Source organism: Procambarus clarkii, chromosome 69, assembly GCF_040958095.1.
Source record: "Procambarus clarkii isolate CNS0578487 chromosome 69, FALCON_Pclarkii_2.0, whole genome shotgun sequence".
NCBI lineage: Eukaryota > Metazoa > Arthropoda > Malacostraca > Decapoda > Cambaridae > Procambarus > Procambarus clarkii.
In genome coordinates this window covers 26,675,852-26,692,175 of record NC_091218.1, presented here as the reverse complement: position 1 = coordinate 26,692,175, position 16,324 = coordinate 26,675,852, and the positions used below count along the sequence as shown (strand labels likewise).

The 16,324-nt window shown below is 45.3% G+C and overlaps 1 protein-coding gene across 1 annotated transcript in view; it reads right to left on the bottom strand.

The window, feature by feature from the left end:
• The window catches only part of LOC123772279 (calcium-activated chloride channel regulator 3A-1), a 253,061-nt gene that overhangs the window by 55,902 nt on the left and 180,835 nt on the right, over positions 1-16,324 (bottom strand). Inside the window, exons 14-15 of the mRNA XM_069311299.1 lie at positions 13,047-13,190; positions 561-637 (exon numbers count right to left, since the gene is read on the bottom strand). Of these exons, the coding sequence (XP_069167400.1) occupies positions 561-637; positions 13,047-13,190 (221 nt within the window). The remainder of the gene's footprint in view (positions 1-560; positions 638-13,046; positions 13,191-16,324) is intronic.

Below are 16,324 nucleotides of genomic sequence, written 5' to 3'. Positions count from 1 at the left end.
GTACCAGCAGGTGACAGGTGGGTGAGGAATACAGTGTACCAGCAGGTGACAGGTGGGTGAGGAATACAGTGTACCAGCAGGTGACAGGTGGGTGAGGAATACAGTGTACCAGCAGGTGACAGGTGGGTGAGGAATACAGTGTACCAGCAGGTGACAGGTGGGTGAGGAATACAGTGTACCAGCAGGTGACAGGTGGGTGAGGAATACAGTGTACCAGCAGGTGACAGGTGGGTGAGGAATACAGTGTACCAGCAGGTGACAGGTGGGTGAGGAATACAGTGTACCAGCAGGTGACAGGTGGGTGAGGAATACAGTGTACCAGCAGGTGACAGGTGGGTGAGGAATACAGTGTACCAGCAGGTGACAGGTGGGTGAGGAATACAGTGTACCAGCAGGTGACAGGTGGGTGAGGAATACAGTGTACCAGCAGGTGACAGGTGGGTGAGGAATACAGTGTACCAGCAGGTGACAGGTGGGTGAGGAATACAGTGTACCAGCAGGTGACAGGTGGGTGAGGAATACAGTGTACCTGCTGGTATAAACAATCAGTAAACACTCACCACGTAGACGAATGTTCCAGTGAAGTCCTCAGCTGGGAGATGGTCGAGGAGAAGCGAACTGCCGCAACACTCCAGGTCTGAAACACAATACCCACTGATCACCACCCAATACCCACTGATCACCACACAACACCCACTGATCACCACACAATACCCACTGATCACCACACAACACCCACTGATCACCACACAACACCCACTGATCACCACACAATACCCACTGATCACCACACAACACCCACTGATCACCACACAACACCCACTGATCACCACACAATACCCACTGATCACCAAACAACACCCACTGATCACCACACAACACCCACTGATCACCACACAATACCCACTGATCACCACACAACACCCACTGATCACCACACAACACCCACTGATCACCACACAACACCCACTGATCACCACACAACACCCACTGATCACCACACAATACCCACTGATCACCACACAACACCCACTGATCACCACACAACACCCACTGATCACCACACAACACCCACTGATCACCACACAACACCCACTGATCACCACTCAACACCCACTGATCACCACACAACACCCACTGATCACCACACAACACCCAACGATCACCACACAACACCCAACGATCACCACACAACACCCACCTATTTACTACACAACACCCACTGATCACCACACAACACCCACTGATCACCACACAACACCCACTGATCACCTCACAACACCCACTGATCACCACACAACACCCACTGATCACCACACAACACCCACTGATCACCACACAACACCCACTGATCACCACACAACACCCACTGATCACCACACAACACCCACTGATCACCTCACAACACCCACTGATCACCACACAACACCCACTGATCACCACACAACACCCACTGATCACCACACAACACCCACTGATCACCACACAACACCCACTGATCACCACACAACACCCAACGATCACCATATGACACCCACCTATCACTACACAACACCCACTGATCACCACACAGGGGGGCCGGTGGCTGACTGAACAGAACGCTGGACGCGTGATCCTGTGGTCTCGGGTTCGATTCCCGGCGCCGGCGAGAAACAATGGGCAGAGTCTCTTTCACTATAGGGGCCTATTACCTAGCAGTTAATAGGTACCTGGGAGTAGTAAGATGTCACGAGCTGCTTCCTGGTGTACTCACCTAGTTGTACTCACCTAGTTGTGCTTGCGGGGGTTGAGCTCTGGCTCTTTGGTCCCGCCTCTCAACTGTTGATGAACAGGTGTACAGGTTCGCGAGCCTATTGGGCTCTATCATATCTACACTTGAAACTGTGTATGGAGTCAGCCTCCACCACATCACTTCCTAATGCATTCCATTTGTCAACCACTCTGACACTAAAAAAGTTCTTTCTAATATCTCTGTGGCTCATTTGGGCACTCAGTTTCCACCTGTGTCCCCTAGTGCGTGTGCCCCTTGTGTTAAACAACCTGTCTTTATCAACCCTGTCAATTCCCTTGAGAATCTTGAATGTGGTGATCATGTCCCCCCTAACTCTTCTGTCTTCCAACGAAGTGAGGTTTAATTCCCGTAGTCTCTCCTCGTAGCTCATACCTCTCAGCTCGGGTACTAGTCTGGTGGCAAACCTTTGAACCTTTTCCATTTTAGTCTTATGCTTGACTAGATATGGACTCCATGCTGGTGCCGCATACTCCAGGATTGGTCTGACATATGTGGTATATAATGTTCTGAAAGATTCCTTACACAAGTTTCTAAAGGCCGTTCTTATGTTAGCCAACCTGGCATATGCTGCTGCTGTTATCCTCTTGATATGAGCATCAGGGGACAGGTCTGGCGTGATATCAACCCCCAGGTCTTTCTCTCTCTCTCGGACTCTTGAAGTATTTCATCTCCCAAGTGATACCTTGTATCTGGTCTCCTGCTTCCTACCCCTATCTTCATTACATTACATTTGCTTGGATTAAACTCTAACAGCCATTTGTTCGACCATTCCTGCAGCTTGTCCAGGTCTTCTTGAAGCCTCAAGCTGTCCTCCTCTGTCTTAATCCTTCTCATAATTTTGGCGTCGTCAGCAAACATTGAGAGGAATGAGAGGAATTATTGAGGTTTGAGAGGTATTCCTCTCAAACATTGAGAGGAATACCCTCTGGGAGATCATTTACGTATATCAGAAACAGGATAGGTCCAAGTACAGAGCCCTGTGGGACTCCACTGGTGACTTCACGCCAGTCTGAGGTCTCACCCCTCACTGTAACTCTCTGCTTCCTATTGTTTAGGTACTCCCTTATCCACTGGAGCGCCCTACCAGTTACTCCTGCCTGTTTCTCTAGCTTATGCATCAACCTTTTATAGGGTACTGTGTCAAAGGCTTTCCGACAGTCCAAAAAAATGCAGTCCGCCCACCCTTCTCTTTCTTGTTTAATCTTTGTCACCTGATCGTAGAATTCTATCAATCCTGTAAGGCAAGATTTACCCTCCCTGAACCCATGTTGATGGGTTGTCACGAAGTCTCTTCTCTCCAGATGTGTTACTAGGTTTTTTCTCACAATCTTCTCCATCACCTTGCAAGGTATACAAGTTAAGGACACTGGCCTGTAGTTCAGTGCCTCTTGTCTGTCACCCTTTTTAAATATTGGTACTACATTAGCAGTCTTCCATACTTCTGGTAGGTCTCCCGTTTCCAGTGACCTACTATACACTATGGAGAGTGGTAGGCAAAGTGCTCCTGCACACTCTTTCAATACCCATGGTGAGATTCCATCCGGCCCAACAGCTTTTCTCACATCCAGCTCCAATAGGTGCTTCTTGACCTCATCTCTTGTAATTTCGAACCTTTCCAAGGTCACCTGGTTTGCTGCCACCTCTTCTAACGCCACGACATCTCCCTGTAAAGACCTCCTGGAACTTTTTGTTGAGTTCTTCACACACCTCTTGCATGCACCTCTTGCATGCGGCCCGAGCCTGGCCTCGGGCCGGGCTTGGGGAGTAGAAGAACTCCCAGAACCCCATCAACCAGGTACCTCTTTGTCATTCTCTGTGTACCTGTCCTCGCCCACCCTAAGTTTCATCACCTGTTCCTTCACTGTTGTCTTCCTCCTGATGTGACTGTGTAGTAGCTTGGGTTCGGTCTTGGCTTTATTAGCTATATCATTTTCATACCTTTTCTCAGCTGCTCTTCTCACACTGACATACTCGTTCCTGGTTCTCTGGTATCTCTCTCTACTTTTTGATGTTCTGTTATTACGGTAGTTCCTCCATGCCCTTTTGTTCAGCTCCTTTGCTTTTATACATTCCCTATTAAATCACGGATTCTTCCTTTGCTTCTCTGTTTTTTCCTGTCGGGCTGGGACAAACCTGCTTACAGCCTCCTGACATTTTTGGGTGACATAGTCCATCATGTCTTGTACGGACTTGGTTCCGAGTTGTGTCCCAATGTATATCCCATAGGAATTTATTCATTTCCTCATAGTTTCCCTATGTGTGTGTGTGTGTGCGTGTGTGGTGTGGGGAAAAAATAGTATCAGTTGATTGACAGTTGAGAGGCGGGCCCAAAGAGCTGAGCTCAATTAAGCCCCGCAAGCACGAATAGGTGAATATATAACACCCTCTGATCACCACACAAAACTCACTGATCACCATACAACACCCACCGATCACCGCACAACAGTCAATGATCACTGTACAACAGTCATTGATCACCACACAAGCCATTGATCAACACACAAAACCCACTGATCACCACATAAGTCATTGATCACCACACAACAGTCATTGATCACCAAACAACAACAGTAATTGATCACCACACAAGTCATTGATCAACACACAAAACCCACTGATCACCACACAAGTCATTGATCAACACACAAAACCCACTGATCACCACAAGTCATTGATCACCAAACAACAACAGTAATTGATCACCAAACAACATTAATTGATCACCACACAACACCCACTGATCACCACACAGCACCCACTGATCACCACACAGCACCCACTGATCCCCACACAACAGTCATTGATCACCACACAACAGTCATTGATAACACAAAACTCACTGATCACCACACAACACCTACCGATCACCACAGAGCACCCACTGATCACCACACAACACCAACAGATCACCACACAACAGTCATTGATCACCACACAGTACCCACTCATCACCACACAAAACCCACTGATCACAACACAACACCCACAGATCACCACACTAAAACCACTGATCACCACACAGCAACAACTGATCACCACAACACCCACAGATCACCACACTAAAACCACTGATCACCACACAGCAACAACTGATCACCACATCAACACCCACTGATCACCACAGTGGGTGTGGTTCAAGAGTCAGAGAGAAAGAGAAAGACCTGGGGGTTGATATCACGCCAGACCTGTCCCCTGAAGCTCATATCAAGAGGATAACAGCAGCAGCATATGCCAGGTTGGCTAACATAAGAACGGTCTTTAGAAACTTGTGTACGGAATCTTTCAGAACATTATATACCACATATGTCAGACCAATCCTGGAGTATGCGGCACCAGCATGGAGTCCATATCTAGTCAAGCATAAGACTAAACTGGAAAAGGTTCAAAGGTTTGCCACCAGACTAGTACCCGAGCTGAGAGGTATGAGCTACGAGGAGACTACGGTAATTAAACCTCACGTCGCTGGAAGACAGAAGAGTTAGGGGGGGACATGATCACCACAATCTAGATTCTCAAGGGAATCGATAGGGTAGATAAAGACAGGCTATTTAACACAAGGGGCACACGCACTAGGGGACACGGGTGGAAACGGAGTGCCCAAATGAGCCACAGAGATATTAGAAAGAACTTTTTTAGTGTCAGAGTGGTTGACAAATGAAATGAATTATTAAGTGATGTGGTGGAGGCTGACTCCATACACAGTTTCAAGTGTAGATATGATAGAGCCCAATAGGCTCAGGGACATGTACACCTATTGATTGACGGTTGAGAGGCGGGACAAAAGAGCCAGAACTCATCCCTTAAAAGCACAATTAGATGAGTACAATTAAGTGAGTACACAACAACCACTAATCACCACACAACAACCACTGATCACCACACAGCACCCACTGATCACCACACAACACCCACTGATCACCACACAACACCCACTGATCACCACACAGCACCCACCGATCACCACACAGCACCCACCGATCACCACACAACACCAAATGATCACACATCACCCATTTATCACCAAACAACACCCACCGATCACCACACAACACCCACTGATCACCACACAACACCCAATGATCACACAACACCCATTTATCACCAAACAACACCCACTGATCAAAACACAAAACCAAACGATCAGAAGAAAAGAGTCATTGATCACAACACAACAGTCGATGATCACCACACAACAGTCATTGATCGCCACAAAACACCCACTGAACACCACACAACGCCAACCGATCACCAAACAACAGTCATTGATCACCAGACAACACTAACCTATCACCAAACAACAGTCATTGATCACTACAAAACAGTCATTGATCACCACACAACAGTCGTTGATCAAAACACAACAACCACTGATCACCATACAACACCCACTGATCACAACACAACACCCACTGATCACCAAAAAACTGTCATTGATCATCACACAACACCCACAGATTCCCACACAACAGTTGTTGATCACACAATAGTCATTGATTAACACACAACACCCACCGATCACCACACAACTGTCGTTGATCACCACACAACTGTCGTTGATCACCACACAACTGTCGTTGGTCAACAGACATGTAAAGTTATGGAAATGGGATCAGGTGATAGACGACCAAAAGGACAGTACACAATGAAGGGGAACTGCCTACCTGTAACGATTCGAGAAAGAGACCTGGGAGTGGATGTGACACCTAATCTAACTCCTGAGGCACATATAAATAGGATAACGACAGCAGCGTACTCTACACTGGCGAAAATTAGAACTTCATTCAGAAACCTAAGTGAGGAGGCGTTTAGGGCGCTTTACACTGCCTACATGAGACCAGTCTTAGAGTATGCCGCGCCATCATGGAGCCCCCACCTGAAGAAACACATAAGGAAACTAGAGAAGGTTCCGAGGTTTGCGACGAGGCTTGTCCCAGAGTTACGAGAGATGGGATATGAGGAACGTCTGAAGGAACTGAACCTTACGACACTAGAGTAAAGAAGGGAGAGAGGAGATATGATAGGAACATATAAAATACTCAGGGGAATTGACAAAGTGGAAATAAACGAAATGTTCACACGTAATAATAACAGAACGAGGGGACACGCGTGGAAACTGGAAACTCAGATGAGTCACAGAGATGTTAAGAAGTTTTCTTTTACCGTGAGAGTAGTGGAAAAATGGAATGCACTTGGGGGAACAGGTTGTGGAAGCAAACTCTATTCATAATTTTAAAATTAGGTATGATAGGGAAATGGGACAGGAGTCATTGCTGTAAACAACCGATGGCTGGAAAGGCGGGATCCAAGAGCCAATGCTCGATCTTCCAAGCACAAATAGGTGAGTACAAATAGGTGAGTACCACACAACACCCACCGATCACCACACAACAGTCACTAATCACCACAAAACACCTACCGATCACCACGCAACAGTCGTTGATCACCACGCAACAGTCGTTGATCACCCCACAACAGTCGTTGATCACCACACAACACTCACTGATCAACACACAACACCGACCGATCACCCCCACAACAGAAGTTAATCACCACACAAACACACAATTGCAATTAATCACCACATAACACCCACAGATCACCACACAACAGCCATTGATTACCACTCAGCACCCACTGATCACCACACAACACCTACTGATCACTACACAACACACGCTGATGACCACACAACACAGAATGATCACACAACACCCATTGATCACCAGACAACACCCACTGATCACCACACAACACCAAACGATCACCAGAGAAGAGTCATTGATCACAACACAACAGTCATTGATCACCACACAACTGTCGTGGATCTTCTTCTTGAGGTTATCTTGAGATGATTTCGGGGCTTTAGTGTCCCCGCGGCCCGGTCCTCGACCAGGCCTCCACCCCCAGGAAGCAGCCCGTGACAGCTGACTAACACCCAGGTACCTATTTACTGCTAGGTAACAGGGGCATAGGGTGAAAGAAACTCTGCCCATTGTTTCTCACCGGCGCCCGGAATCGAACCTGGGACCACAGGATCACAAGTCCAGTGTGCTGTTCGCTCGGCCGACCGGCTCCCTTCATCAAAACAGTGGGTGTTCAAAACGATCAAAACACAACAGTCATTGATCACCACACAACAGTCCTTTGTCACCACACAACACCCACTGATCAACACACAACACTCACCGATCCCCGCACAACAGTGGTTGTTGGAAATTTCCAACACTAATACAATATTATTGTATTATTATTATAAACTAGTGTTAAAATATACTAATTACTGTAGTTACTAAAAATTTACTAACAGTAGGGTTCACATGAACTAATAATCATATCTGTATAATAATACTGGAATTCTTACGAAACCAAGCTCCAGTATTGCGTCAGATTCTACCTAGTTAAACACATTTATAGCCAGTGTGTTAGAGAATTGAATGTGATTCTCTAAAATCATCAGTATTCCGTGTGATAATTATTTACGGATAACATAACTCCCAAATAATTAAAAATCGAGAGTTTTTAGTTACAATTGTTATCAAGTAATAAATTTAAAGTCACGCGTGAATGCCATGGAGAAAACTAAAATCTTCTCCATTTCTTGCTTACTACCATAAGACGAGAAAGTAATAATATTTAACTCCCTAGAATTACAACCCAGTCTTTATTAAAGCATTTTAGTCACAACTACGCGAAATAATATTATTCGTGATAAATAATTTCTGTGGCGAATGCGAGACGCGAGCGGAGAGGGAGGCCATTGTGATTTGTGGCTCGAGGAGGACAAGACGCCTGAGTGCGGCGTGAAGTCTCGTGTTGCGGAATTGAGCAACAAGGTCTTAGTGTCAGAGTCTGGGACACGTTACGGTGAAGTTGTCAGCAAGAATTACCCTGATACTCATCATAGAACTAGTTAATATTGTTCTACGTGATCTGTCGTGACCGGCCAACTAAAACGCGTCGACATTCCAGCCAAGCTATCAACAACGTGTCCGCCATTGTGAGAGTGGAGCTTGGGACGCGGTTTCGGCAAGCTTCAACATAATCTGTACCCCTTAGCTAAGTATATATAATTCCCTTTTGATGCATCATTAGAGATTGTATATGTCGGGGCAGCTTGTCGTTATATCGAGCGACCTAAACAAAACCCATGTTAGTATTATAACTAATTCATTCTCCATTTCCATGAATATAGATATTTCAGTAGCCTAGTGCAATACTACGTAATATCCCTTAAATTACAGCTCGCGTGTGAGGAATCCACGAGCTGTTACCTTACCTGTGTTATTCATCTCCCAGAGTTCTACGAGGAATTCCGGAGATCCCGAGGATGATTCGTAAATGATGTCATTGAAATCGTCTTAAAGCTAAGACTTTTCGTATTCATTTCTTTATTCAAATTTTCATTACTTTTATCCTATCATTTAATTGGATGCTGTGTACACTGGAGATAATACGTGTTTATTAGAATGATTAATTTCTGATGTTAATGATCCTTATAATTACTGGTGATAATCTTCTATAGATTTCTTTAATTTGGTCATAAGATTAGTTATTACACAATGAACTGGTGCACGAACCACACTAGTTCCTAGACGTATATGAAGTTCTAGCAATAACCCCCCAATGTAGGTGTTTGAGGCTTTGATTCAAGTTAATTATCTATACAGCCCATTAATTATTTAAGTGATTATACTTCCTAATATTTAGCCATAGACACTGGTTCTTCCAGGAATTTCTAATGATCACTTTTTATTAGTTTCCCTCTTTTCTATAAAAGCGGGTGGTCCTTCGTAATTGATTTCATTACTTTAATAATTAAATAAATAGAGTCAAGCCCCAAATGTCCCACAGTGGTTAATCACCACACAAACACACAGTTGTCATTGATCACCACATAACACCTACCGATCACCACACAACAGCATTGATCATCACACAGCACCCAATGAGCACCACACAACACCCACTAATCACCACACAACACACACTGACCAACACACAACACACACCACACACTGATCACCACACAACACCCACTAATCACCACACAACGCCCACTAATCACCACACAACAGTCATTGGTCACCACACAACACCAACTGATCACAACACAACACCAACTGATCACTACACAACAGTCGTTGATCACCACACAATACCCACTGATTATCACACAACACCAACTGATCACTACACAACAGTCGTTGATCACCACACAATACCCACTGATTATCACACAACACCAACTGATCACAACACAACAGTCATTGATCACCACACAACACCCACCGATCATCACACAATACCCATTGATCACCACACAACACCCACTGATCACCACACAACACCCAACTATCCACACAACCGTCACTGATCACCACACAACGCCCACCAATCATCACACAATACCCATTGATCACCACACAACACCCACTGATCACCACACAATAGTCACTGATCACAACACATTACCCCCAGATCACCACACAACAGTCTTTGATCAACACACAATAGTCATTGATCACCACACAACACCCACCGATCACCACATAATAGTCGTTGATCACCATGCAAAAGTCGTTGATTACCCCACAACAGTCGTTGATCACCACACAACACCGACCGATCACCACACAACATCCACTGATCACCACACAACATCCACTGATCACCACACAACATCCACTGATCACCAAACAACAGTCAATGACCTCACAACAGTCATTGATGACATCACAACAGTCATTGATCACCACACAATACCCACTGATCATTACACAACACCCACTGATCATTACACAACACCCACTGATCATTACAAAACACCCACCGATCACCACATAATAGTCGTTGATCACCATGCAAAAGTCGTTGATTACCCCACAACAGTCGTTGATCACCACACAACACCGACCGATCACCACACAACATCCACTGATCACCACACAACATCCACTGATCACCAAACAACAGTCAATGACCTCACAACAGTCATTGATGACATCACAACAGTCATTGATCACCACACAATACCCACTGATCATTACACAACACCCACTGATCATTACACAACACCCACTGATCATTACAAAACACCCACTGATCACCACACAACATTAAAGCAGGAAACTCTGTAAATAGTTGGAGGCTCTCAAATGGGTGTTCGACTTTACAGTGATGCTAGCCATTTAAAAGGCTTTGGAAGATGCTCTTGCTGAACACCGACAACATTTTATCATTCATACAGATTTGAGAACCGCCATTGAAACCTTGTAACAAGAACACGTATGTGATAACATACATCTGATCACAAATGTCATATCATTAATGCGACACAAACGAACCACTTACTTTGATGAAAGGGAGCAGTAGAGCAACAGAAGTACACTTACATCGCATTAGGCTTGGATACCCATGTGCATGGGAAATAGGCTTACAGGTTCCGGAAGATGAGAGGAAATGTCAACACTGTGGAGAAATGCCCGACAGACCACTGGAACATTATCTAACACAGTGCACAGTTACAAACCCATTAAGATTTCAACTTAGATTCAACAGAGCACAAGAAGTTGTTAAACAAATATGGCAAAATCTTACTGAAGCGACCATACGAGTCATAAATACTCACACTCCGCCCAAGTAAAACAGAAACAAGCAACACTTAGTGGGCCAGCCAGAGGCTTAGGGCCCGCGCAGGAATATCCCTGCAAAAAAAAAAAAAAAAACACCCACCGATCACCACACAACACCCACCGATCACCCACAGGCCAGTCGTTGATCACCACGCAACAGTAGTTGATCAGTAAACAACAGTCGTTGAACACCGCACAATAGTCATTGATCACCACACAACACCCATTGAACACCACACAACAACCATTGATCACCACACAACACCCACCGATCAATACACAACACCCACAGATCACCCACAGATCACCACACAACACCCACAGATCACCCACAGATCACCACACAACACCCACAGATCACCACACAACAGTCACTGATCCCCATACAACAGTCATTGACCACTGATCACCACACAACATCCACCGATCACCACTCAACACCCACTGATCACCACACAACATCCACCGATCACCACTCAACACCCACTGATCACCACACAACATCCACCGATCACCACACAACACCAACCGATCACCACACAACACCAACCGATCACCACACAACAGTCATTGATCACCACACAAGTCATTGATCACCACTCAACAGTCATTGATCACCACTCAAGTCATTGATCACCACACAACAGTCATTGATCACCACTCAACAGTCATTGATCACCACTCAACAGTCATTGATCACCACTCAACAGTCATTGATCACCACTCAACAGTCATTGATCACCACACAAGCCACACCGATCACCACACAACAGTCATTGATCACAACACAACAGTCATTGATCACACAAGCCACACCGATCACCACACAACAGTCATTGATCACAACACAACAGTCATTGATCACCACAACTCCAACCGAATACCACACAACATTCACTGACAACCAAACAACACCCACTGATCACCACACAACACTCTCTGTTCACCACACAACACACACTGTTCACCACACAACATCCACTGTTCACCACATAACACCCACTGTTCACCACACAACACCCACTGATCACCACACAACACCCACTGATCCCCACACAAAACCCACTGATCACCACACAACACCCACTGATCACCACACAACACCCACTGATCACCACACAACACCTACTGATCCCCACACAAAACCCACTGATGATCACACCACACGCTTTGCTGAAGTCAGAAGTGATGACTCCAGACCGCACCTTTAGTGGGGTCTGGAATCACCAGTACTTGTCTGAAGTCACCACTAAGTGTGCTATGGTCTGGGGTCACAACTACATATGCTGGGGTCACTACTCAACTATGCTCTGGTCTGGTATCACCAGTACATATCTGGGGTCACCACTACCTGTGCTAGGGTCTGAGATCACCAGTACGTGTCTGGGGTCACCACTACCTGTACTAGGGTCTGAGATCACCAGTACGTGTCTGGGGTCACCACTACCTGTGCTAGGGTCTGGTATCACCAGTACATATCTGGGGTCACCACTACCTGTGCTAGGGTCTGAGATCACCAGTACGTGTCTGGGGTCACCACCACCTGTACTTGGGTCTGAGATCACCAGTACGTGTCTGGGGTCACCACTACCTGTGTTAGGGTCTACGGGGTCATAACTCACCAGTATTGTTGTTGTTGATGCGTCCGACGACTTTACTTGAGGGTGTGGATGACACCTTGACCACCAGGGTGTAGGTGTTGACACCGCTAGGAGCGAGCACCCAGTAGCGAGAGTACACACCGTCACCGCCCGTCACATCTGGACCTGCCACCATACCATACCATCAGTTATTAGTTCCCTGTAAACAGGAACATGAACCCTATCATGCTCTTCGACGCCCACATTGGCTAACGACTGACCTTCTCCAGGACCTTCCCCGCAACAGTTGCCGAGCTCCCGGGTACCTACCCATACTACACAAGCAACCAAGCCGCCAAGACCTGCTGGTTGTGAGCCAATGTAGCCAACCACGGTTGACTTGTCTGGTTTGTTACTTGGGTGGTGTAGTTTGAAGTGAATGGTGAGAAAAGACATGTTGATCACAACACACATTCTTGTTAATATGTTTCTTGTGACGCGTTCACATTGATCAAAGAAAGGATTTACCTGAAGGGCATTATCTCACAAAGGGCCTCAATCAGGACAGGAAGCCGGCGGCTTGCAAATGGTCACCCCATTTGTTCCGCGGACTTTATCGAGGTGGATTTTAAAATTTAGGATTTTAAATTGAAGCATTTACTGAAACGACGAGTAAATGGTCCGAGGGGGTTTATAATCCTATGGGTGAAAAAACATCTGTTTTCTGTCCTATGATGTGACTTGTTGAGCTTGAAACCATTGCTCCTTTTGTTTTTGTTTTTTAGTAACGGTAATAGGTTGCTACATGTTTACCATAGTCCGATGGCAATTCATTCAATATATATGAAGCAAGGCCCGATTTGCCTAATAAGCCAAGTTTTCATGAATTATTATATTTTCTCTATTTTTTTTCTTATGAAATGATAAAGCTACCCATTTCATTATGCATGAGGTCATTTTTTTTTATTGGAGTTAAAATTAACGTAGATATATGACCGAACCTAACCAACCCTACCTAACCTAACCTATCTTTATAGGTTAGGTTAGGTAGCCGAAAAAGTTAGGTTAGGTAGTCGAAAAACAATTAATTCATGAAAACTTGGCTTATTAGGCAAATCGGGCCTTGCATAGTAGGCTGAGAAGTGCATTCTGGCTACTAGGTACGACATATATATATATATATATATATATATATATATATATATATATATATATATATATATATATATATATATTTAAAATGTGACGGGAAAGTGTTGGAGTGTTGATGTTCGGCAGTCCTCCAATGGCAGGTGTCAAAGCCTGGTCACACTTTAAACAAAATATAGACTGCTTGCCTGTTGTCTGTGGTAAGTTAGAGGGAGGAACACGTAAAACACAAAATATGAACAATGAAACTTTAATATATTTACTTTAAACATAAATGAAAATAAAGACAAATCTCGGGAAGTTAAATTACAGTTAAATAATAAAGAAAATTCAAAGACAATGTGAAATACAAAATACAATGTTAAAATGGTGCTGAGAATATCGGTTATGGCTGAAACCTCCCTTCGTATACGAGCTAATGAGCGAGTATGCCAGAGAGAGATGTCATCCGTAAGAGCACAAGGAATATTCTGAAGTGGATTGCTTGTCAGGCTCAGACGTCGATTCGTGTAGAGGGCGCTGAGGTGCTGTGTGCAGGCGCGCGGCTGGCGAGTAGCCAATCAGAGGCAGGCAAGCTGGTGAAGGGTAGTTAGCTGGTTTGATGACGAGCCGGCGCGTGGAGGGTGTGTGGAGTAGGGGGATCTTGGATACGTTTTGCCTCCTGGTCAAAACGTTTTGTGCTACTGGTGACGTATCTTGAATGTAGCATCTTATACTTGTGTCTTTGGCGTAACTTAAGGTAGGGAACTGCAGGCTCAATCTCTCTTGAAAGAGATTATCGTCACAATATATATATGTCATACCTAGTAGCCAGAACGCACTTCTCGGCCTACTATGCAAGGCCCGATTTGCCTAATAAGCCAAGTTTTCCTGAATTAATATATTTTCTATAATTTTTTTCTTATGAAATGATAAAGCTACCCATTTCATTATGTACGAGATCAATTTTTTTCATTGGAGTTAAAATTAACGTAGATATATGACCAAACCTAACCAACCCTACCTAACCTAACCTATCTTTATAGGTTAGGTTAGGTTAGGTAGCCGAAAAAGTTAGGTTAGGTAGGTTAGGAAGTCGAAAAATAATTAAATCATGAAAACTTGGCTTATTAGGCAAATCGGGCCTTGCATTGTAGGCAGAGAAGTGCGTTCTGGCTACTAGGTACGACATATATATATTATATATATATATATATATATATATATAATATATATATATATATATTAGCAGGCATCCTTCAGTCTCGGGAGACTATGGAGTTGCGCCCTAGTTGTCAATCCTGGTGCAGCGTCTGGTGTGACTGATGAGGCCAATCCGAGAGTGGCAGTCCTTCCCACACCGAGCACAAACGAAGTCCGATTCTGGTCTGTCTTCCTGGCTACCGGCTTTCCTTCTCTGTCTCATTGCCTCCGATTCCTTGGCAAGTGACTCCTCGAACTTGGAGAGACCTCTTTGAAGAGATTGCCTCCAGGCTGAACGGTCTGCAGCCAGTGTCTCCCATATAGCAAGATCGACGTCCATGGCTTTCAGGTCCCTCTTGCATACGTCTTTGTACCGTAGCTGGGGCTTGCCTGTTGGACGCTTTCCCTGCATCAGCTCTCCGTACAGGAGATCCTTGGGGATCCTGCCGTCGCCCATTCGCACAACGTGCAAGAGCCAGCGCATTCGTCTCTGTTTCAGCATTGTGTACATGCTGGTGATTCTTGCTCTCCCCAAGACGTTGTTGTTTGTCACCTTGTCCTGCCAGGTGATGTCCAAGATGTGTCAAAGGCAGCGCATGTGATTGGCATTCAGCTGCCTTTCCTGACGGACGCGGAGTGTCCAAGACTCACTGCCATAAAGGAGAGTGCTCAGGACACAGGATCTGTAAACCTGAATCTTAGTATACTCAGTCAGCCTATTGTTGGCCCACACTCTCTTTGTCAGTCTGGACATGGTAGTAGATGCCTTACCGATGCGTTTGTTTAGCTCCGTATCAAGAGAGAGGGAGTCAGAGATTGTGGAGCCCAGGTACACGAAGTCATGAACGACTTCCAGTTTGGAATCAGAGATGCCGATGTCAGGTGGGGAGTCCACTCCTTGTCCCATGACTTGTGTTTTCTTCAGACTGATGGTGAGTCCGAAAGCCTGAGAGGCCTCGCTGAAGCGGGTTATGAGCCATTGGAGGTCT